Source organism: Papio anubis, chromosome 20, assembly GCF_008728515.1.
Source record: "Papio anubis isolate 15944 chromosome 20, Panubis1.0, whole genome shotgun sequence".
Classification (NCBI taxonomy): Eukaryota; Metazoa; Chordata; class Mammalia; order Primates; family Cercopithecidae; genus Papio; species Papio anubis.
In genome coordinates, this window is record NC_044995.1 from 15,982,188 (window position 1) to 16,005,551 (window position 23,364).

The 23,364-nt window shown below is 53.6% G+C and overlaps 1 protein-coding gene across 7 annotated transcripts in view; it reads right to left on the bottom strand.

Moving 5' to 3' along the window:
• Positions 1 to 224: 224 nt before the first annotated feature.
• The window catches only part of SPTBN4 (spectrin beta, non-erythrocytic 4), a 118,942-nt gene continuing 95,802 nt past the window's right edge, over positions 225 to 23,364 (bottom strand). For 6 of the 7 annotated variants that reach the window (XM_021931115.2, XM_021931114.2, XM_031659449.1 and 3 more), the window contains 14 exons: positions 22,798 to 23,076; positions 22,577 to 22,707; positions 20,917 to 21,121; positions 19,803 to 20,183; positions 16,486 to 16,730; positions 11,528 to 11,666; positions 11,344 to 11,428; positions 10,790 to 10,986; positions 8,290 to 8,909; positions 6,876 to 6,945; positions 5,963 to 6,255; positions 4,530 to 4,703; positions 4,342 to 4,384; positions 225 to 1,276 (listed from right to left, as the gene is read on the bottom strand). In XM_021931115.2, coding sequence (XP_021786807.1) covers positions 1,118 to 1,276; positions 4,342 to 4,384; positions 4,530 to 4,703; positions 5,963 to 6,255; positions 6,876 to 6,945; positions 8,290 to 8,909; positions 10,790 to 10,986; positions 11,344 to 11,428; positions 11,528 to 11,666; positions 16,486 to 16,730; positions 19,803 to 20,183; positions 20,917 to 21,121; positions 22,577 to 22,707; positions 22,798 to 23,076 — 3,021 coding nt within the window. In that variant the 3' untranslated portion in view covers positions 225 to 1,117. Of the gene's footprint in view, positions 1,277 to 4,341; positions 4,385 to 4,529; positions 4,704 to 5,962; positions 6,256 to 6,875; positions 6,946 to 8,289; positions 8,910 to 10,789; positions 10,987 to 11,343; positions 11,429 to 11,527; positions 11,667 to 16,136; positions 16,731 to 19,802; positions 20,184 to 20,916; positions 21,122 to 22,576; positions 22,708 to 22,797; positions 23,077 to 23,364 lie in introns of those variants that run through there. The other variant, XM_021931118.2, reaches the window with a different exon arrangement.

The window sequence follows — 23,364 nt, forward strand, 5'->3', positions numbered from 1 at the left end:
CATCCCTCTAGATTCTCGTTTTAGGTATGGCATCTAGGTGCTTCGTCAAGGGGCGTGTGTTTAGACCCCGAAATTAAGTCCACATAAAGGGGTACATCTGGATGTTCTCCGGAGCCACGGTACTCCCGTGCCCCGCTCCCCACCCTGCACCCACCCCTACAGCCACCACAGCCCTCCTTTCAGTCCTCCCGGGCGCACCCAGAAAACCCAAACAAAGGACCATAGACCGTCAAAGCCAAAGGGTTTATTATAGGTACATACAGTGTGCGCCCGCCACACCGCCCCACACCCCCGGGCACCAGCGGCTTCTCCAGGCGGCCATGGGGGCTGCCCACGATCCAATCCCCCCACTCCCCAGGGAGGTGCTCCAGCCAGAAGCATGCAGGGGGAGGGCTTCCCCTCACCCCTCCCCTCATGAAGTGGCATTTACAACTGGAGGGGGGAGGAGAGAGGAAGACAGTTTTGAGCTTTGACGCCCCTCCCATTAAAAGCCTTCGCAGATGCGGGGCGGGGGAGGAGGAGATCGACGTTTTGCAAAAATAAACTAAGTCAGGAATTAACCGCATGGCTCTGAGGCGGTGGAGTGCAGGGGCTAGGGCCCCTTCACTCCCCCCTCCCAGACAGAGATCAAGGCAGCATTGGAAGTGAGGTAAAGGCGGGGAGGGGGTGTCCCCTCCCTACCCCCTAGCACCCTGGATGGTCCAGGGGACCTCACCAGCGCCCCCGTGCCCATCCCTAGGGCAGAGAGGGGGGGCAGGAATTACCGCGCCCACCACCCCAGCTTCTTGGGGCAGGATCTGCAGATGGGGCAGGGGGCTTGGCTCAACTAGGCCCCTGCCCACCCCCATCAAGCTCAGTTATTGCATAAAAATAAGGGAGCCCCAGCACCTGGGGTGGGGGTGGTGAGTGGGAAGGGGCCGAGATATGGCTATAGGGGCAGCAATCTCCCCACCACTTCTTGGGGTGCCGGAGAAGTCCCCTCCTTTCCGGTGCCCACCATGTCACGCGTCCTCAGTGTTGGAACTAGGAGCTCCCGCCCCTGCGGAAGAAAAAGTGTCTTTGTGCCCACAGTGCGGAAAAGAGGGGAGACAGATGTGTCAAGCCCTGGGGGTGGAAGTCACTTCCTGCGCCCGCTGGCCCTGCGATCTCCGCCTTCCCTCTTAGGGTTGCCCTCATCTGTGGATGAAGTAGTGGGTAGTGTCTGGCCCCAGCGGGCGATCTCTGCGTGTTCCGCCACTGAGGCTGCCACAGCCTCCAGCCAGCCGTTCATCTCCTCCTGGGGGAAGAAACAAGGCACAGAGTCCGCATTTGGAAGAGGGAAGCTGGAATAATAGGTGAATTTCAGATCAGACTACCCTCTCTGAAATTCAGTTTTCTCATCTATTAAAAAGGGATGATGATGATGATGATGATGCAGTTACAAAGCAGTATGTGCCAGGCTCTGTTCCAAACACTTTAGTGGTTTAACTCCCTTAAACTTATGCAATAGGATTATATATACTTCCTACTACAGAGATAAATGACACAATGATAATATGGGCAGTCACTACTACAGCACTGACATTTACTAGGCCCTGTGCTAAGTATCAGTTTATCATGTATCAATTAAACATGGAGCAATTTAATTCTCACAGTAACCCTATGATAAGAAACTTTTTTTTTTTTTTTTTTTTTTTTTTGAGACAGAATCTTGCTCTTTCCCCTAGGCTGGAGTGCAATGGCTCCATGTCAGCTCACTGCAATCTCCATCTCCCAGGTTCAAGGGATTCTTGTGCCTCAGTCTCCTGAGTATCTGGGACTACAGGCATGCACCACCATGCCTGCTTACTTTTTGTATTTTTAGTAGAGATGGGGTTTCGCCACATTGGCCACACTGGTGTTGAACTCCTGACCTCAAATGATCTGCCCACCTCAGCCTCCCAAACCCTTCCAGCTTTCCCAGCTGGAATTGCAGGTGTGAGGCACCATGCCAGGCCAAGAAACTACTTTTAATCTTCATTGTGCAGATAAGTAAAATAAGTCATGTAGTGGGTAAAGGCCTACTTCTGGCTGGGCGTGGTGGCTCATGCCTGTAATCCCAACACTGGGAGGCCGAGGCGGGTGGATCACCTGACGTCAAGAGTTTGAGACCAGCCTGACCAACATGGAGAAACCCCGTCTCTACTAAAAATACAAAAATTAGCCGGGCATGGTGGCACATGCCTGTGATCCCAGCTACCTAGGAGGCTGAGGCAGGAGAAACGCTTGAACCCGGGAGGCGGAGGTTGCACTGAGCTGAGATTGCGCCATTGCACTCCAGCCTGGGCAACAAGAGAGAAACTCTGTGTCATTAAAAAAAAAAAAAAAAAAGGCCTACTTCTTCATTGCATCTTGTGAGGATCGAAAGAGATAACAAGTGTTAGTTATTACTCTCAACATCTCTTCAAACCACCTCCATGCTTGCCTCTCTCAGACTCCTCTTCCTCCTCTCCCCACAGGCTTGTGTGGCCCAGCCATGCGCTCTCCCACTTGGGTCCCTGCCCTGGCCCTGGCCGCGGCCTGGGCTACCCACGCAGGTAGCCAAAGGAATCTTTCTTTGTTTTTTGCTTGTTTTGTTTTGAAATGGAGTCTCACTCTGTCGCCCAGGCTGGAATGCAGTAGCCTGATCTCAGCTCACTGCAAGTTCTGCCTCCTGGGTTCACACCATTCTGCCTCAGCCTCCCAAGTAGCTGGGACTACAGGTGCTTGCCACCACGCCTGGATGATTTTTTGTATTTTTACACCGTGTTAGCCAGGATGGTCTCAATCTCCTGACCTCGTGATCCACCCGCCTCAGCCTCCCAAAGTGCTGGGATTACAGGCGTGAGCCACCGCGCCCTGCCTGTTTTGTTTTTGAGATGGAGTTTCACTCTTGTTTCCCAGTCTGGAGTTATCTCAGCTCACTGCAACCTCCGCCTTCCGGATTCAAGCAATTCTACTGCCTCAGCCTCCTGAGTAGCTGGGATTACAGGCATGTGCCACCACGCCCGGCTGATTTTGCATTTTTAGTAGAGGTGGGGTTTCTCCATGTTGGTCAGGCTTGTCTCGAACTCCCAACCTCAGGTGATCCGCCCGCCTCGGCCTCCTGAAGTCCTGGGATTACAGGTGTGAGCCACCGTGCCAGGCCGGGAATCTTTTTCACACATCACTGTAATCCCCCCTAGCTCTCCAGTGCCCTTAGATAAAAAATCCAATCTCCTCCAAATGGCCCATCATGTCCTGAGACACCTATCTCCTGGGAACCTTTCTGGGACCTTCTTCCATGAACTCTGTCCTCCAGCAGTTAACCCTTTGCAATTCTGCACTCCTGGTCCTCTGCACTTGCAGTTCCCTCTACCTAGATCCCCCACCCCCTCTTGTTTTTGAGACAGAATCTCACTCACTCTGTTGCCCAGCCTGGAGTGCAATAGCACAATCACAGCTCATGATAGCCTTGACCTCCCTGATTCAGGTGATCCTTCCACTCGGCCTCCTGAGTAGCTGGGACCACAGGCGTGTGCCACCACTCCTGGCTAATGTATTATTATTTGTAGAGATGGGATCTTTCTGTGTTGCCCAGGCTGGTCTTGAAGTCCTGGGTTCAAGCAATCTCCTGCCTTGGCCTCCCAAAGTGCTGGGATTACAGGCATGAGCCATGGTGCCCGACCTGAATCACTCCTTTTTTTTAGACCCCCGCCGTCCCTCTGAATCACCGTTTTTATTTTTATTATTTTATTTTATTTTATTTTATTTTATTTTTGAAAGCAGTCTCGAGCTGTTGTCCCTCAGGCTTGAGTGCAATGGCTCCATCTCGGCTCACTGCAACCTCCGCCTCCTGGGTTCAAACGATTCTCCTGCCTTTGCCTCCCAAGTAGCTGGGATTAAGGCACCTGCCACCATACCTAGCTAATTTTTGTATTTTTTAGTAGAGACAGGGTTTCACCATGTTGGCCAGACTGGTCTCGAACTCCTGACCTCAGGTGATTTGCCCGCCTTGGCCTCCCAAAGTTCTGGGATTGCAGGCATGAGCCACCGCGCCCAACCAAATCACCCCTTTTTAAAGCAAACTCCCTCCTATCTTTCCAGTCTCACCTGAGTGACCACGGCAAAGAGGTTGGACTTTGTCATCAGGAACTGCAGGCAGCCCTCCCTGAAGCCCTTCCTACTCCCCACTGGGTTAGGAACCTGCTTTGGGTTCTCAGTGCCTGTGGGCTTTCCCATTACAGCCCTGATAACTCTGGCCTATAAGTGTCCCTTCTCACAGCCCCATCACTCTGGGCCAGGAGCCAGCCAGCCAGGTCGTTACTGAGGTCCACACAGAGGGAGGAAAGGACCAGATCTCACCTCATCTTTTGCCTGGAGCAAAAACTCACTGCCATCCTGGGTCCTGTAGGAAGGGACACAGAACTTGAGAGATCTGGGGAAGGAGCCCAGCCCACCTGCCCACCAAGTGTCCCCCAGGGAAGTCAGGGTCCCCCTGGGAGTTGAAGCTGAGCCTTGGATCCCTCCCTCCTGCCCATTGGGGGGCTCACTGGAGCTTGAAGACATGCTTCTTTTTCTTGTAGTCACTAGCCACCTCGCTGGTGGCCTTGTGCAGGCTGAGCAGCGGCTCCCCACCGTGTGTGCTCCCGGATGCCGGGCCCTTGGAGTCCTTGTAGAAGCCCAGTTCCCCCTTACTAAGCACACAGTAAAGGCTCACCCACGACCTGGAGTGACAAGATGGGGCTCAAGGCAGAGCCACAGCACTCTGCCTGATAACTCTTCACTAACATCCTGAAGGGCTGAATACGCCTGACCCTTCCTTCCTCTGGACTTTTGCACCCTAGTTGGGCCATATGCCTAAAATGCGCTTCCTTATGGCTGTTGCTGCCCCGAGGGGAGCATCTAAGTCTCTCAGTACCAAGCCGTTGCCTAGGCTGGGGTTTCCCTTCCTTATCCCCTCCCATACTGAATTTCCTGAAGGTAAGACTTCAGCTGTCTCCTCCATAAGCCTCTGCTCCACTCAATCCTCCCCAATCTTGGAGCTTTCTCAAGGAAGGTCTATTGGTCTACTGTCTGGAATAAAGAATTCCTGTCTCTCCAGCCATCCAAAGCCTCGATCCAGGAGGAATTCCTCCAAGAGCAAGGTGCCCTTGCTTATTCCTACCTTGGCATTAGGTACGAGGAAGAAAGACCACCTACAGATTCCACTAGCAAAATCTGAATCTGTCCTGCCCACTTCATATCTTGGGACTAGCCCTCACGCCATTACTGGCTGGTGATACCCCTTTTTGGCTCCACTTGTCCCCAGATTCTGCCTCTCAGTAGGACAAAAAGAGGGTGGACAAGCAGGAGCTGGACTCCAAGAGCAGGTACATAGTGGCTAAACCCTCATTTGGAAACCTGTAAGAGATGACTCCCCCTTCCCAACCCCTACCCTCATTAGTTTGGGCTCTGCCCCTTTTCGGACCCTCCCCCAATTTGAAACTTCAAGGGTGGACCCACCCCACTCACTGGTTGGGTGACCTCTCCAGGCTCCACCACAAACCATTGAAACCTTCTCAACCAGACGCCTCCCTCTTTGCTGTTTAGCTAGTCAGCTCCTGGGTTGGTTGCTAAGAGGTTAGGTTCCAATTTATTCACTTTCAGTTTTATTTCCCTCCATTCCCCTTCCACCATCCAGCTTCCATGGTCTGAACCCACGTCCCTACCCCCTTCCCTGTTCATTGGTTGGAATCATCCAAGTTGAGCCCCATCTGGCCCCTACCTACCCCCACAGGTTGCGCCCTGACCCCTTCATTACACCCTCTCCTGCTCATTGGTTGGCTTTCTTGATTTCATCCACCCCCCCCTCCTCTGGCCCCACCTACCACCCCCACCTGCTGGAGGGCCTGAAGTTGAACCACACCCGCTCAGTCCCACCGCTCCACTCATTGGTCACCCAGAGCCTGAGACCCACCTTCCAAAACCCCGCCCATACGCTCACCGGTTGGACGACTTGCGGTTAGCGTCGAGCTCGCGCTTGCGCAGTAGGAAGCCCTCGTGCTGCACTGTGTGAGTGGGCGGTGGCGGAGGCGCGGGGGCGGAGCCGCCCTGGGCCGGGGCGGAGCGCGAGCGCCGGCTTCCCCCGCCCTCACCACCCTCTCTGGGCCGAGGCCGCCGTCGCGGCTTGGGCCGGTCCCGTGCCCGGGGCCGGTCCGGCCGAGGTGTCCGCTCGGGCGGCTCAAGCCCGTTGGGCAGGCGGCCTGGGGGAAGCTCCCGTGGCTGAGGCAGCGACGGCTGTGTGAAGGGAGGGGGAAAGGGGTGCTGTCCATGGAGGGGGTGTGGGGGGTCATCTGTTTGGGGGAGTCATGGGTCTGGGGTCCCATCCGTCTGCAGGGCCGTCTGTCTTGGAGGCGAGTATGGGAGGACCTCAGGGTTGGAGGCCCAATTCTTAGGGCCCCATGGGGTCTTGAGAGTGAGTCTGTTAGGACTCACTGGTTTCGAATCCCTCTCGGTGGTGGGAAGAGGCAGCCAGATTTCTGGAGGTGGGGGTGCAAGCAGGGCGTGTCCCCGCTGTCTGCAGGAGGAACCTGGGGCTTCCTTCTGTGTGTGCGTGTATGAGGCTATGAAGAAATTTGGGACCCCACTGGGCTGAAGAAATACGGAGTCCAGGACAGATGTGGGAACAGTCTGTGTGTGTGTCTGTGGAGGGGGAGTAGGGGTCTCTTAGGTAGGTGCCCCGTCTTTCTAAGGGGGACATTTTCAGATTCTGGGGACCCTGAGAGTCCATGCTGTCTCTGCAGGTTCCAGGTAGGGAATGGGTCCTGCCAGGGCTAGGCACTGACTGTTTCTGAGATCCTGCCCCCTTCTCTGAAAAGGGGGTCCTTATATCCCCACCCATCCGAGGCTCAACTTACCCCAGCAGGCAGCCCTGGGCCTGCCTCTTTCTCCTGCAGCTGTTCCACAATGTCAGCCAGAGTGGCCTTCCTGGGGGATGGGGGACAGAAAGACTCAATGAAACCAGGGTTCCTTCTCCTAAGGACCTGCCTGGCTGGGCAGAAGAGCCTCCACTTCTTAGCTGGAAGTGCCAGGCCCCTGCCCACTTCTGCAGCTGTTTCTCTCAGATGCTCCCCTTAGGTACCACAGGTGTTTGAGACATGTCTGCTGAATGGAGGACCAAACCTCTCGCCCCTTTGAATTTTTTTTTTTTTTTTTTGAGACGGAGTCTTGCTCTGTTGCCCAGGCTGGAGTACAGTGGTGCATGATCTCAGCTCACTGCAACCTCTGCCTCCTGTGTTGAAGCAATGCCCCTGCCTCAGCCTCCCAAATAGCTGGGATGACAGGTGTGCACCACCACGCCAGCTAATTTTTGCATTTTTAGTAGAGACAGGGTTTTGCTATGTTGGCCAGGTTGGTCTCGAACTTCTGACCTCAAGCGACCCGCCCGCCTCAGCCTCCCAAAGTGCTGAGATTACAGGCATGAGCCACCGCACCCAGATACCCCTTTGAATTTTAAGCAGCACAAAGAATAACTTGTAAACGTTGCCTTTCTCCACACACCCCTGACTCTCCAGTCCCCCGATCACCCCCATTCCAGCCCAGATAATTCTGGGTCATCATTGATGACAAGCCTGTTTTCCCCAATGGACTGACTGTGAGTCTCTGAAGTCAGGGATGGGACTGGTTCAGTCGCCGCTCGACTCAGCACATGTCAGGCAGAGTGGGCACTCAGCAAATGTTCATGAAATGTGAAATTTAAAAAGAGTCAAGAAGTCATTGTCTCCTGACCAAAGGCCTCTTTCTGGAGACACACACAGATGATTGGACGGATCTGCAAAACACACAGTGGCCAACTCTGGATTCTGAAAGTTCTGGTTTGTTTAAGCTGAGTGACTTGCCCTCTTTGCGCCTCAGTTGCCCTAGCCGTACAATGGAGAAGACAACAGCCCCCACTTCATAAGGCTGCTCATAGAATTGTGATAAAGGGTCTTCTCTCCAAGGAGGTGAGGGTTCCACCATCAGCCCAGTGGACAAACTGAGGCACAAAGAGGACAAAATCCCTGCCTCGGGGCACCCGGGAGACTTGATGCAGGGGTCACAACCCAGGGGCTGAGAACCTGCGTCTGGAGAAAGGCTTCCCTTCCTGTGTAATAATGGGCACATCGATTCTTTTGCAGCCTCAGTTTACACCTCTGCAAAATGGGTACCGCGACGGTATCTCCTTCCTTGGGAAGTTCGGAGCCCTGAAGCCCCGTCACTGGGCCTGTGCTGTTCCAGGAGCTCTCAGCTTTCCCCTCCCCTCACTTCCTGGTCATGCAGTGGGCGCCTCACCCCTTGACCAGGTCTCCTCTGATGGGCATCTCCTGTTCGCTGGACTCCTGCCGCTCCAAGCGCCGCTCACGCCGCTCGCGCCGCCGCTCCATCTGCTCGTAGCGGCCCAGGGTAAGGCTGTGTGCCGCCTCGTGCTCCGCTGACTCCTGCCGTTCTGGCCGCCGCCTCCGCGCAGCCTCCTCTGATTGATCGACTGACTCTTGCCGCTCGGGCCGTCGCCTCCTGGGAAGCTCCTCCGCGCGATCAGCTGACTCCTGGCGCTCCGGCCGTGGCCGGACCTGCTCCGCCGCCACGGGGGCCGCGGGGGTCTCCGCCGCGTCCTCTGGTGAGGCCGGCAGGGCCGCGTGCTCCACCCTCCCCGGGATCTCCGGCAGCCGGTCAATGCGCGGCTGAAGGCGCTCGGGCTTGAGCTCCTGGCGCACATACCCCACCCGAGTCCGCACCTCGGCCGAGAGCGTGTCCGAGGCCCGGCGGGCCAGGGGCTCCAAGCCCCTTTCATAGCCCCCTGGCCGCAGCAGGGGCGCCGCCTTGGCCGCCAGTTCCGTGGGGTCCCCAAAGAACTTGCGCCCCAGCAGTGGGGTGGGCGGTTGCTTGCTCTGTTCCGCCTTGATTTTCTCGATCTGGGGATGGAGGGACCAGGGTTAGGTTGGAGGCGTCGGGCCGGGGCGGGGTAAGGGGGAGGTCCAGGGAGGCGGCCTGGGTTTTCTGCCTCACCACTCAATTGATCAGTTCCTTGAAAAAGCAAGGTGTCCAGGCCTGTGCGATGCTTTGCTCTCTGTCAAGAACTTAAAGCCTTATTCTCGCCGGCAAACACCTATTTCTCTTTTAAGAATTGGCTAAATCACTTTTTTAAAAAATTGGGTAAATCAATTTCTCTGCGTGCCTTTCTGACTCCCATTTCTCCTTCCTTAATGTCCCCCCACACAGGACTTTAAGACTTTTTTGAAGACCCAGTCGCTCTGTAACCCAGGCTGGAGTGCAGTGGCCGCGATCTGGGCCACAGCTCCGCCTCCCAGGTTCCGCCATTCTCACCCTCCAGCCCCAAGTAGCTGGGACTACAGTAGCCTGCCCACCAAGCCCACGGCTAATTTTTTTGTACATTTTTTAGCAGGTAGAGAGACAGGGGTTTCACCGTGTGTTAGCCAGGAAGGTCTAGATCTCCTGACCTTGTGATCCGCCCTCTTCAGCCTCAAAGTGCTGGGGATTACAGGCGTGAGCCACGAGCCCAGCCTTTTTTTTTTTTTTTTTTCCCGGAGTCTTGCTCTGTCATCCAGGCTGGAGTGCAAGGGGCAGGATCGTAGCTCACTGCAGCCTCAACCTCCAGTGCTCAAGTGAGCCTTGAGTCTTAGCCACCCCTCTTAGTAGCTTGGACTATAGGCACGTGCCATCATGCCTGGCTGTGTTTTCTTTTTCTTTCTTTTTTTCTTTTTTTTTTTTTTTTTTTTGAGACGGAGTCTGGCTCTGTCGCCCAGGCCTGGAGATGCAGTGGCGGATCTCAGCTCACTGCAAGCTCCGCCTCCGGGTTCACGCCATTCTCTGGCCTCAGCCTCCCCCAGTAGCTGGGACTACAAGCCCACCCCACCTCCTCAGCTAGTTTTTTGTGTTTTTAGTAGGGGCCGAGGTTTCCAGGGGTTAGCCAGGATGGTCTGCATCTCCTGACCTCGTGATCCACCCGTCTCGGCTTATAAAGTGCTGGGATTACAGGCGAATACGGCGTGACCCCTTTTCTTTTTTCTTTGTTTGCTTTTGGTTTTGGTAGAGACGCATTCTCAGTATGTTGCCAAGGCTGGTCTTGAACTCCTGGGTTCAAGTGATCCTCCTGCCTAGGCCTTCCAAAGAGAGTACAGGTGTGAGCCACCCCACTCAGTCTTTAAGCTTTTTTTTTTTTTTTTTTTTTTGTTGAGATGGAGTCTTGTTCTGTTGCCCAGGCTGGAGTGCAGTGGCACGATCTAGGCTCACTGCAACCTCTGCCTCCCAGATTCAAGTGATTTTCCTGCCTCAGCCTCCCGAGTAGCTGGGATTACAGGTGTGCACCACCTTGCCCAGCTAATTTTTGTATTTTTAGTAGAGATGGGGTTTCAACATGTTGGCCAGGCTGGTCTCAAACTCATGGCCTCAAGTGATCCACCCATCTTGGTCTCCCAAAGTGCTGGGATTACAGGCATGAGCCACCACACCTGGCCTAATCCTTTTTATTACTGCAGTCTCTTCACCTAATTATTCAAGTCTCAGAACAGAATTCTCCAGGCCAGTTCCCCCTCCCTCTCCCCATCCCAGGCACATCCCTCTGCTTGTTCTTCCCCTATCACATCCCTGACATTCTGGGCTGTCACTGGTGACAGGTCTGTCCCTCTGCTCCACTGGGAGCCTAGGAAGGGTCTTGGCACTCACACAACACAGGACTAAGCACCATGTCCGGGTGTGTCTGTCTCATATACAGCCATGGGTGTGGGGGTCTTGGTGGGGGTGGGGTTAATGGGGCAGGATCTGGGGAGCTGACCGTGGTCAGGCGCCGCAGAGAGCTGAACCTCTCTTCCCAGGCTGCAGCCGCTTTGCGGAAGGCCTCGTGTCGCCGGATAAGCTGCTCCACCTCATCCACGCTGCTGCCCAGCTCCCGGCTCTGCAGGAGCGGCTCCTGGGCTGTCAGCCAGGCATCAGCCACCACCGCCTCCTGGGCAAACTGGTGCACCTCCAGCACTGAGGAGGGGCATGCAGGGTAAGGATTCTAGGGCATCTGGAGCCCTTCCTGGGGCAATGGCTGTTTCCCCTGGCCTTCCACACCCCTGCGGCTTTCCATACCCCAGCCCTGACCATCCTGGGCTCTGCAGGAATGACAGAGGCTGGGGCTATTTCAGGACTTTAAGACTTTTTTTGGGGGGTGGGTATTCAATGGCAAGGCAGCCCCCTTGTCCACCCTTCCAGGCTCTTATGTTTGCTTCTGGAGACCCATGGGTAGGGTGCAAAGCATGCTCCTGTCACCCTCTGGGCCTTGGCTGGACAGGCCGGAGCATGTCCCTGTGCCCTTGAGCCACGTATGCCTGGGCCCCCACTCACTCTGCTGCAGCCACTCCCAATGGCGGTCCCACTTTTCCGACACCTCCTCCTTCCTGGTTCCCAGCTTGTCCAGCTGTGCCTGGATCTGGGAGTGGCAGGTGGGTGGGAGGGAAGTCAGGGTGTGGAATGGCTTCCACCCCAATGTGCCCAGGTGGCAGAGGGGGACCCCCTCCCTGCTCCCCACCTCATCAGCCATGGCACTTTTGTTGAGCAGCAGAGATCGCCCCAGCTCCTGGCAGGCAGTCAGCTCAGGCACCCGCGCCTCCAGCTCAGTCTTCAGGCCCTGGTGGTAGTTCATGAGCACCTCCACTGATGACACGTCCCTGCAGTGGGTGGCAGGCAGGGATCTGAGCCACAGGCAGCCTCCTCAGCCTGCCTCATACATGTGGCTCCTGGTGACCCCAAATCCTTGAGGCTGACATCCCACACCACCTCGAGACACCTTTCTTTTCTTTTGTTTTTCTGAGATGGAGTCTCACTCTATGGCCCAGGCTGGAGTGCAGTGGAGCGATCTCAGCTCACTGTAAACTCCACCTCCCAAGTTCAGGTGATTCTCCTGCCTTAGCCTCCTGAGTAGCTGGGATTACAGGCGCCCACCATCATGCTCAGCTAATTTTTGTATTATTAGTACAGATAGGTTTTCACCATGTTGGCCAGGCTGGTCTTGAACTTCTGACCTCAGGTGATCTACCCGTCTCAGCCTCCCAAAGTGCTGGGATTACAGGCGTGAGCCACTGCACCAGGCTGAGACACCGACTTTCGATGACCAAGTTCTGAGGGCACGTGGTTCACTAATTCAATGATTCAAACTTTCTAAGTTTCTAAAATTTCACACTTTGGTGATTCTAACCTTCTAGGATTCCAAGATCCAAACTTCCATTTTTTTTTTTTTATAGGGTCTTGCTCTGTTGCCCAGGCTGGAGTGCAGTGGCAAGATCACAGCTTACTGCAGCCTCAACCTCCTGGGCTCATGCAATCCTCCTGCCTCAGCCTCCTGAGTAACTGGGACTGTAGGTGCACACCATCACACCCAGCTAATTTTTTTATTTTCTGTAGATACAGGGTCTTGCTATGTTGCCCAGGCTGGTCTCAAACCCCTGGGCTCTAGCAATCTACCTGCCCCAGCCTCCCAAAGTTTGAGGCTATGGGCATAAGCCACCACACCCAGCCAAGATCCAAATTTTCTAACTTTTCCTAGCTATGCTTCTGAAGGTTCCACTAGCCAATGATTTTAACCTTGCAAGTCTGTGCTTTCCAAGGCAGTAGCCACTAGACATGTGAGCACTTGAAATGTGGCCAGTCTGAATTTTGATATGAAGTGTAAAATGCACACCAGATTTTGTGGAGTTAGCATAGTAAAGAATGTAAAATGTCTCATTAATAGTTTTTTGTTGTTGTGCAGTGGCACGATCCCTGCTCACTGCAACCTCCCCCTTCTGGGTTCAAGTGATTCCCCTGCCTCAGCCTCCTGAGTAGCTGGGATTACAGGCGCCCGCCACCACGCCTGGCTAATCTTTTTGTATTTTTAGTAGAAACGGGGTTTCAACATGTTTGTCGGGCTGGTCTCGAACTCCTGACCTCAGGCGATCTGCCCGCCTTGGCCTCCCAAAGTGCTGGGATTACAACCGCACCTTTTTTTTTTTTTTTTTTTTTTGAGACGGAGATTTGCTCTTCTTGCCCAGGCTGGAGTGCAATGGCATGATCTTGGCTCACTGCAGCCTCCACCTCCCAGATTCAAGCAATTCTCCTGCCTCAGCCTCCCAAGTAGCTGGGATTACAGGCACCCACCACCAAGCCTGGCTAATTTTTTGTTCTGTATTTTTAGTAGAGATGGGTTTTCGCCACGTTGGCCAGGCTGGTCTTGAACTTCTGGCCTCAGGTGATCCGCCTGCCTTAGGCTCCCAATCTCTGCACAGATTACAGGCATGAGCCACTGCGCCTGGTCTCATTAATAGTTTTGTTTGTTTTTGTTGTTGTTGTTTTTGAGACGGAGTCTCATTCTGTCACCCAGGCTGGACTGCAGTGGTACAATCTCCACTCCACTGAGATTGGGAGGCTGAGGCGGGCAGATCACCTGAGGCCAGAAGTTTGAGACCGCCTGGCCTCATTAATAGTTTTAATATTGACTACCTGTTGAAGTGATAATACTTTGGGTATGTCAGGTTAAATAAAAATGTATTACTAAAATTAATTTTCATTTGCTTTGCTTTGTTAATATGGCCACAGAAGATTTTAAAGTATATATGTGGCTCACATTTGTGGCTCATGTTATATAACTGTTGGACAGCACCATTCTAAGCCATCTTATGTCCAAAACAAATTCCAAGTTTCTGAAGATTCCATCAGTTGGCAATCATGGCTTCATGCTATGGTTTGAATCTACCACTTGGGCTCAAGAGATCCTCCTGGCTTAGCCTCCAGAGTAGCTGGGACTACAGGCATGCACCACAATGCCCAACTAATTAAAAAAAAAATTTTTTTTTTTTAAGAATCACCATGATTGACTAATTTTTTTCTTTTTTGTAGAGATGGGGTCTCACTATGTTGCGTAGGGTGGTCTCAAACTCCTGGGCTCAAGTGATCCTCTTGCCTTGGCCTCCCAGTGTTGGGATTATAGGCGTGAGCCACCTCTTCTGGCTACATTGGCCAAATGTTGATGGTTGTTCAAGCCACGTGTTCACGATACACATGTGGGTTACCTTTACTTCCCTGTATATTTAAATTTTTTTTTTTTTTTTGAGATGGCATTTCACTCTTATTGCCCAGGCTGGAGTGCAAAGGCACAATCTTGGCTCACCGCAACCTCTACCTCCCAGGTTCAAGCAATTCTCCTGCCTCAGCCTCCCGAGTAGCTGGGATTATAGGCGTGCACCACCACACCCGGCTAAGTTTGTATTTTTAGTAGAGACAAAGTTTCTCTATGTTGGTCAGGCTGGTCTCGAACTCCCAACCTCAAGTGATCCACCCACCTCAGCCTCCCAAAATGTTGGGATTACACGCGTGAGCCACCACGCCCAGCTTTTTTTTTTTTTTTTTTTACATGGAGTCTCGCTGTGTTGCCCAGGCTGGAGTAGTGCAGCGGTGCGATCTCAGCTCACTGCAACCTCCACCTTCCAGGTTCAAGCAATTCTCCTGCCTCAGCCTCCCCAGTAGCTGGGATTACAGGCGTCTGCCACAACGCCCAGCTAATTTTTGTATTTTTAGTAGAGACAGGGTTTCGCCACATTGGCGAAAGTCTCAAAGTCCTGGCCTCAAGTGATTTACCCACATTGGCCTCCCAAAGTGCTGGGAGGACAGGCATGAGCCACCACGCCTGGCCTATTTTTCTCAAATGTACATATCACATCACTCCACTGTGCTCTAAACTCTCGCATGGCTCCCACCTTCCTCATAGAGAAGGTGTGCTCCTCACCATGTGTGGTTTCCAGGGTCCCAGTGCCCCTCTGACCTCACTTCCTCTCACCCTGCACTCCCTCACTTCCTCCCTCCATCTGGCCACAATGATCTCTAGTTCTTCCTCACACATGCCTAACTACAGCCCACCTCTGGGCCCTTGCACTTGTGGGTCCGTCCACCTAGAAAACTCTTCCCCCAAAACTTTACCTGACTCACCCATCACTTCATTCAGGTCTCCAGTCAAACGCATATCCTCAGAGAGACTTTGCCAGCTATCATTCCCTTCCTATGTATATATACCCACACTATATTTCTTTCTTTTTTTTTTTTAGATGGAGTTTTGCTCTTGTTACCCAGGCTGGAGTGCAGTGGCAAGATCTTGGCTCACCGCAACCTCCGCCTCCTGGGTTCAAGCGATTCTTCTGCTTCAGCCTCCCAAGTAGCTGAGATTACAGGCGTCCACCACCATGCCTGGCTAATTTTTGTATTTTTAGTAGAGATTGGGTTTCGCCATGCTGGCTAGTCTGGTCTCAAACTCCTGAGCTCAGGTGATCCACCTGCCTCAGTCTCCCACAGTGCTGGGATTACAGGCATGAGCCATCATGCCCGGCCCCCATACTATATTTCAGAAAGTAATAAGTGCTATGAGAATGCAATCTGTCTCAGGGCAAGGGCTTGGCCTTGCTCACCACGTGGCACACCATATGCATGTAATACATATTTGCTGAGTAAATGAATGCAGGCTCCAGGCCCTGCATTCCCAGAAGCAATGCCAGGTGTCCCTGATTCCCCAGGTCCTTTTCTTCCTGGCCACACCATGTGACTAAATTTCCAGCCTAGGTCAGACACGGTGGCTTACGCCTGTAATCCCAGCACTTTGGGAGGCTGAGGGGGGTGGATCACTTGAGGCCAGGAGTTTGAGACCAGAGTGGCCAACATGGTGAAACCCCATCTCTACTAAAAATACAAAATTAGCCAGACATGGTGGTGGGCACCTGTGGTCTCAGCTACTTGGAAGGCTGAGGCAGGAGAATCGCTTGAACCTGGGAGACGGAGGTTGCAGTGAGCTGATACTGTGCCACTGCACTCCAGCCTGGTCGACAGAGCAAGACTACGTCTCAAAAGAAAAAAAATTTGCAGCCTCCCTGGCAGACAGGTTAGGCCACTAGACTGGCAGTGTGTGAGTGCTGGCTTTATCCCTAAAACTTTCTGTGTAATCCTCCTTCTGTCTTTTCCCATTTGCAGCGTGATGCAGAAGGTCCAGTATGTGACTCCCAGGATGGTGTGATGGAAGGACCCTGCTCCCAATCACCATGGGACAGGATTCTGCCGGACACTCACATCCAGCCACTATGTGAGCAATAAGTCAATGCCTACTAATGAAGCCACTGCGATGCTGGAATTGTTACAATTCTTCACCCACCCTCACAAATACAGTCCCACACCTCCCTTGCCCATCCTGTCTTTAGCCTGTTTCATGCTGTGACATCCCATGGAGAGGGTAATTATGGGCAACTGGGAAGGACAGAGGACAGAAGGATGCCCCATGACCTAAGTCCCCAATGACAGGCCTAAAAATGGGGTCTGAATACACGCGAAGCACCTAGAACAGTGCCTGGCACACAGAGGTGCCACACAGATAGTGGCTGTTGTCATTCGGTTGGGAAGGGGGCTGTCAATGGGCTGGGGTTGGCTGGGGGAGGCCGCCAGGGGCAGGCAGGAAGCCCGAGGAGGGATGAGGGGCACCTGGGCTTGTCGGCTGCCCCAATCTGGCTGGCGATGCCATCCATCCAGGAAAGCAGGTCGCGGACTTGGCTGTGGAAGCGCAGGGCGTCGGCCGTGGAGCTGACGTGCAGGCGGGCATCTTCGCAGGCTGACAGCAGCTCTTTCCAACCCTGCAGCACCTCCTGTTCCCGGCTAGCGATGGCCTCGGCATGTTCACCCGCATACACCGTCCGCAGCTGGGCCGCCCCCTCCTGCAGCTGCCGTACCTGAGGGGCATGCCAGGTCGGGCGCCAGCCCTCCATGGGGCCCAGGCTGTGCCCTCCCTCCCGCCATCTGCTCCAGCACGGAACCCCAAGATATAAGGAGCCTCACACTGTGATCCCACAGCCAGGCTCCTGTCATATCTGCTGCCTGATTTCTCTTTGACTTACCCGCGTTCTGACTTCTTTTGGTTCTACTACCACGTCTCTTTCAGCCCACTGCCTGATTTCTTTTGGTCTGAGAGCTCTATTTCTATTGGGTCTGTCACCTATGTTTTCAGGCAGGCCCACCTCTACATTGGGTCTGTCAGGAAACCCCCTTCTACTTTGATGTCTTTTAGATGTGCTAATTTTTTTTTAACTTGGTTTATTTCAAACCCACTCCTTCCTAGTAGCCCAGTTTCCTACACAATGTCTGTTCAATTGCTGTTAGTCCCCTACCCAATTTCCATTCATTCCGCTGTATGAGTTCTGCTCACTCTATCTTTTGGGTTTTGGGTTTTTTGTTTGTTTGTTTGTTTTGAGACAGGGTCTTGCTCTGTTGTGCAGGCTGCAGTGCAGTGGCACAAACACAATTCACTGCAACCTTGACACCCTGGGCTCAAGTGATCCTCCTGCCTCAGCCTACTAATAGCTGGAACTACAGGTGCATGCCACTGCACCAGGATACACACATATATGTTGTAATGGAGATGGAGTCTCACTATGTTGCCCAGGCTCATCTTGAACTCCTGGTCTCAAGCAGTCCTCCCACCTCGGCCTCCCAAAGTGCTGAGATTACAGGCATGAGCCACTGCGCTCAGCCTGTTGCTCACTCTGTTGGTTAAATCTCCTGATTTCTTTTGGCATGACCTCCCCATCTCTAACAGATCCACCACTTATTGCTGTCAATCTCTCAGCCTGATTTCTAAGTCACTTGTAGGATTTATGCAAATAATTGGGCTGGGCATGGTGGCTCATGCCTGTAACTCCAGCACTTTGGGAGGCCAAGGCAGGCAAATCACTTGAGGTCAGGAGTTCAAGACCAGCCTGGCCAACATGGTGAAACTGCATCTCTACTAAAAATACAAAAATTAGTTGGGTGTGGTGGCTCGCACCTGTACTCCCAGCTACTCAGGAGGCTGAAGGGGGAGAATCACTTGAACCCGGGAGGCGGAGGTTGCAGTGAGTCGAGATTACACCACTGCACTCCAGCCTGGGTGACAAAGTGAGACTCCGCCTCATAATAATAATAATAATTGCCAGCTGGGCGCAGTAGCTCATGCCTATAATCCCAGCACTTAGGGAGGCCAAGACAGATGGACCACCTGAGGTTAGGATTTTGAGGTCAGCCTGGCCAACATGGTGAAACCCCGTCTCTACTAAAAATACAAAAATTAGCCGGGCATGGTGGCGTGTGCATGTAATCCTAGCTATTTGGAAGGCTGAGGCAGGAGAATCGCTTGAGCCTAGGAGGCAGAGGTTGCAGTGAGCTGAGATCAAGCCACTGCACTCCAGCCTAGGTGACAGAGTGAGACCTTGTCTTAAAACAAAACAAAAAAACAAAACAAAAATTGCCCAACTTCTACCTTCCATTAGACCTGCAACCCGATTTCTTTCAGTCCTGCTCCCTGAGTTGTACTGGGCCTGCAGCTTCATTTCCATCTGACTGCTCAGATCCACCTCCGAATTCTGGCCAGACCCTCCGCCTAATTTCTAATATCTCTGTTGCCTTTTTCATTAAATTCACCCCCATCAAATTACTTTCAGAAAAGTCATATGATTTCTATCACAGACCCGTTATCTAATTTCTTTTCTTTTCTTTTTTTTTTTTTTTTGAGGTGAAGTCTCGCTCTGTCGCCCAGGCTGTAGGGCAACAGCGTGATCTCGGCTCACTGCAAGCTCCCCCTCCTGGGTTCACGCCATTCTCCTGCCTCAGCCTCCCAAGTAGCTGGGACTACAGGAGCCCGCCACCATGCCCGGTTAATTATTTTTTTTCTATTTTTAGTAGAGATGGGGTTTCACTGTGTTAGCCTGGTTGGTCTCAATCCCCTGACCTTGTGATCCACCCTCCTCAGCCTCCCAAAGTGCTGGGATTACAGGCATGAGCCACCACGCCCGGCTTTTTTTTTTTTTTTTTTTTTTTGAGAAGGAGTCTCGTTCTGTCTTCCAGGCTGGAGTGCACTGGCGCCATCTTGGCTCACTGCAACCTCCGCCTCCCGGATTCAAGCGATTCTCCTGTCTCAGCCTCCTGTGTAGCTGAGATTACAGGCGCCTGCCACCACGCCTACTAATTTTTGTATTTTTAGTACAGACGGGGTTTCATCATGTTGGTCAGACTGGTCTTGAACTCCTGACCTCGTGATCTGCCCGCCTCAGCCTCCCAAAGTGTTGGGATTACAGGCATGAGTCACTGTGCCTGGTCTTGTCTGTTGTCTAATTTCTATCTACACCATAGCCAAATTCCTCTTAGCATTCTCAAAATTCCCTTTAGACCCTCGATCTGGATTTAGGTAAAATTCACAGTTTTAGGAGAACCACTGCCCAATCTCTGTTGGAAGCTTTTTTCTTTTTTTTTGAGATGGAGTATCACTCTTGTCACCTAGGCTGGATTGCAATGGCGAGATCTCGGCTCACTGCAACCTCCGCCTCCTGGGTTCAAGCGATTCTCCTGCCTCAGCCTCCCAAGTAGCTGGGATTACAGGTGCCCACCACCAGACCTGGCTAATTTTCGTATTTTTAGTAGAGATGGGGTTTCACCGTGTTGGCCAGGCTGGTCTTAAACTCCTGACCTCAGATGATCCACCTGTGTTGGCCTTCCAAAGGGCTGGGATTACAGCGTCAGCCACCACACCCAGTTGGAAGCTGTTTAGTATCTGTGAGACCTTCTGTACCACTTTTCCCTGCCACTACCTGATTTCTATATACCATTCCATCAGTCCATTTTCTATGTGCTCCATTATCTAATTTCTTCCTGTTCTGTAGTATGCTTTCTGTCTGTGCCACTGCCTAATTTCAACCTGCTCCACAGCCTGATTTTTGCCCACTCATCAGCTGTCTGGGCCCTTCCACCTGCCCCGATGGCCAACGGAGCCCCACCTGGGACACGAGGAGCTGCAGGTCATGCTCAAAGGCTCTCAGGGTCCGCTGCATGGAACTGGCGCTGGGTCTTGGCTCAGGTGGGGTGGTCAGGCGGGGCAGCCGCCTCCGCTTCTCCTCAATCTGTCCCTGAAGCTCTCGGGCATCACTGAAGAACTTATGAAGCTCCCGAGAGGCGGCCAGCAGCTGGGCCCGTGTGCCCATGAGCTCCAGCAGCTCAGCCCAGGCCTCATTCAGCCCGTCCTTCCACTCGGCCATGGTGGCCGCTGCTGTATGGCCACACTCGATCAGCTCATCCACCATCTGGTTCACAGCTGCCAGCCGCTCCCGCCCTGCCGTGCCTGTCTCGCTGGCGAATTCTGAGAATTTCTCCTGCAGCACCTGCCATCAGGAAGTTGGGGGTGGGGGGAGGGGTACAGCAAAGTGAGCAAAGGGGCAGCATACACCAGCCCCCTCCAGCCTACAATTTTTTTTTTTTTTCTTTTTGATACAGAGTCTTGCTCTGTCTCCCCGGTTGGAGTGCAGTGGTTCAATAGCCACTCACTGCAACCTTAACCTCCCCAGTTCAAGCGATTCTCCTGCCTCAGCCTCCCAAATAGCTAGGACTACAGGCGTGCGCCACCACACCTAGCTATTTTTTTTGTATTTTTAGTAGAGACGGAGTTTCACTATGTTGGCCAGGCTGGTCTCATACTCCTGACCTCAAGTGATCTACCTGCCTCGGCCTCCCAAAGTGTTGGGATTACAGGCGTGAGCCACCACACCTGGCAGAGACTACCATTTTGTGGCAGGTAAGACTAATGAGAATCATCATCATCATCATAAAAAATAATATCTAACACTTACTGAACACCTAGCAAGAAAAGTAGCAAAATAGTAACAATAAAAATAACAATAAGTAACAAAATAATAAGCTGGTAACAGTAACTAACACTGGGAGGCACCACGTGTGCCAAGCAGGGTCCTCAGTGCTTTACATCATATTAACTCATTTGTCTCACCGCAGAGCCATGAGGCGGCTGCTGTTATTATCCTCATACTACAGATGAGGAAATGGAGGCCCAGAGAACCTTAGTGGTAGCTCCTGGTATAACTTATTACTAATGATGCTCACCGAGACATGCTCAAAGTCCTGGCCGAGCTCCGGTGAACCAGCCACCACCTCCTTCTCGGCGATCCAGTGCTCAAGCTCGCTCACCTGGCGGCTGAGCTGGTACAGCCAGTACTGCTGTTCCAGAGCCACCCGGCGCTCCTCACCCAGCTCCTTGAGCGCCACGTACAGGCGGTCCACCTGAGACTGCCGCCGGCTGATCTGCTCGCTGACAGGGGACATGGAGGGGCAGGGATGGACCCCTGAGACTGCTGGGGCAGAGCGTGACCCCCCTAAACCCCCTCCCCAAGACAGGGCTGTGTTTCCTTGGAATCTTCAGACAAGGCTGCATCCCCAGGTAGAGCTCTGTTTTCTTTCTTTCCTTTTCTTTTCTTTTCTTTTTTCTTTTTTTGGAGACAGGATCTTGCTCTGTTGCTTAGGCTAGAGTGCAGTGGTGTGATCACAACTCACTGCAGCCTCCACCTCCCATGCTCAAGCTATCCTCCCATCGCAGCCTCCAAAGTGGGACCACAGGTGCGTGACTCTATACCTGGCTAACTTTTTGATTTTTTTGTAGAGATGAGGTCTCACTATGTTCCCTCTGTTCTCAAACTTCTAGGCTCAAACAATCCTCTTGCCTCAGCCTCCCAGTGTTGAGACTACAGGCGTGAGCCACTATGCCTGGCCAGGACGGTGTTTTCTGCAAGTCTTGGGTTCAGACAGCCCTGCATTTCAGCATGCAGGGAAAGCTGTGCTTCTCTAGATGGATAAGCTCACCTCTATCCAGCCTCACCTAGTTTCCTTTTTTCTTTTTCTTTTTCTTTTTTTTTGATGGAATTTTGCTCTGTCGCCAGGCTGGAATGTGGTGGCATGATCTCGGCTTACTGCAACCTCTGCCTCCCAGGTTCAAGCCATTCTCCTGCCTCAGCCTCCCCAGTAGCTGGGACTACAGGCACGCACCACCATGCCAGGCTAATTTTTTATTTTTAGTAGAGACGGGGTTTCACCATGTTGGCCAAGTTGGTCTCCAACTCCTGACCTTAAGTGATCCGCCCACCTCGGCAGCCTCACCCAGTTTCTATCTCAGTCTCACACCTCCCTTATCCAGGAACCTGGGTGGGACTCTGGACTCCCAGGTTGGGTCCCCAGCCAATTCACCCCACCTCTAGCCCCAATCTCTGAGCCCACTTGCACAGAGGTCTCCCTCTGTACCTCCTTTCAGATTCCATCCCTGGTCCAGGCCTGGAGCTCAGCACCCGCCTACACCAGGCAACATCATCCCACTGCACACCAGGAGGTCTCCAGCCCCACCCCCATAGCCAATCTCAGCACAGGCTTTTCTGTCCTCCCAGACACTGGGTAGAAAGAGCCCCTTGCTTGTCCTGAGCAAATTCTTCTCTGCCCCAGTCCTAGACATCACCTCCTCTTTTCTCCCCCGACGAGGTGCCCACAACTACACTCATATCCAGGTGCTCCTGGCCCCACCCTCTCAACCATCTCTGGGCCGTGGCCCCCCATTCCAGCCAGCCCACTTGCCAAATCCGAGGGCTCCAGCACACAGCAAGGAGGACCTCTCCCACCCAACGTCCAATTCCAGCGCTGCGCTCCCAACAGTGAAGCTTCAGGTCCTGCTGGACCATTCCTGTGAACTGGCCACGCCCCCGTCCCATCCCTGCAAGCCCACCTGTCCGGGTGCCCCATCTCCAGCAGCGCCCGGCACTGGCGCGACAGCTGAGCGATGCTTTCCTCGTAGTTCTCCACGCCTTGCTCCAGCTGCAGGTGTTTCTTGAGCAGCTGCAGGGTGCTCTGTTCGTCCTAGGGGCACAAAGCGCCCACGATGAGGCGGCAGCGGCGGCCCCGGGCTCCAGCGCCCCCAGGCCCTCCGCACCCCCAGCTCGGGCGCACCTTGCCCTTATCCTCACTCATCATGAGCAGCTCCTGCTCGCCCAGCCACGCCTCCACCTCCGCCACGTCGAAGTAGTACTGCTCCACCTGGAAGGCGGCGTCCAGCGCCTGCTGCCGTCGCTCTGCAGCCTCCCGCAGTCCGGCCCAGGCACTCTGCAGCTGCTCCAGGCCCCGGCGCACAGCCTCTGCCTCCGGGCTGCGCAGCGACGACAGCGCGCCCGCGCGCTCCAGCACCTCCTCCAGGCGCGGCCCGTGCGCCTGGATCTCCCGTCGCAGGCCCTGGGGGCGGGAGGTAGGGGGATGTGGGTGGAGAGGGGACGTTCCAAGGCCCTGCAAGACCACATGCTCCTCTGCTACTGGCATGGCCCACGGGGCAATTAACAAGCACCCCCAGCTCCCTTACCACGTGCCAGGACCATGTAAGCATTTGGCTGATACTCCCTCAATCACCATAATCCCATGCTGCAGGTGGGAACACAGGCACAGAGGGGCAAGGTAGGGAGCCCAAGAACAAGCAGCCAGTAAGGAGTGACAGGATTTGAACACAGGGGGCCGGTTCCAGAGACT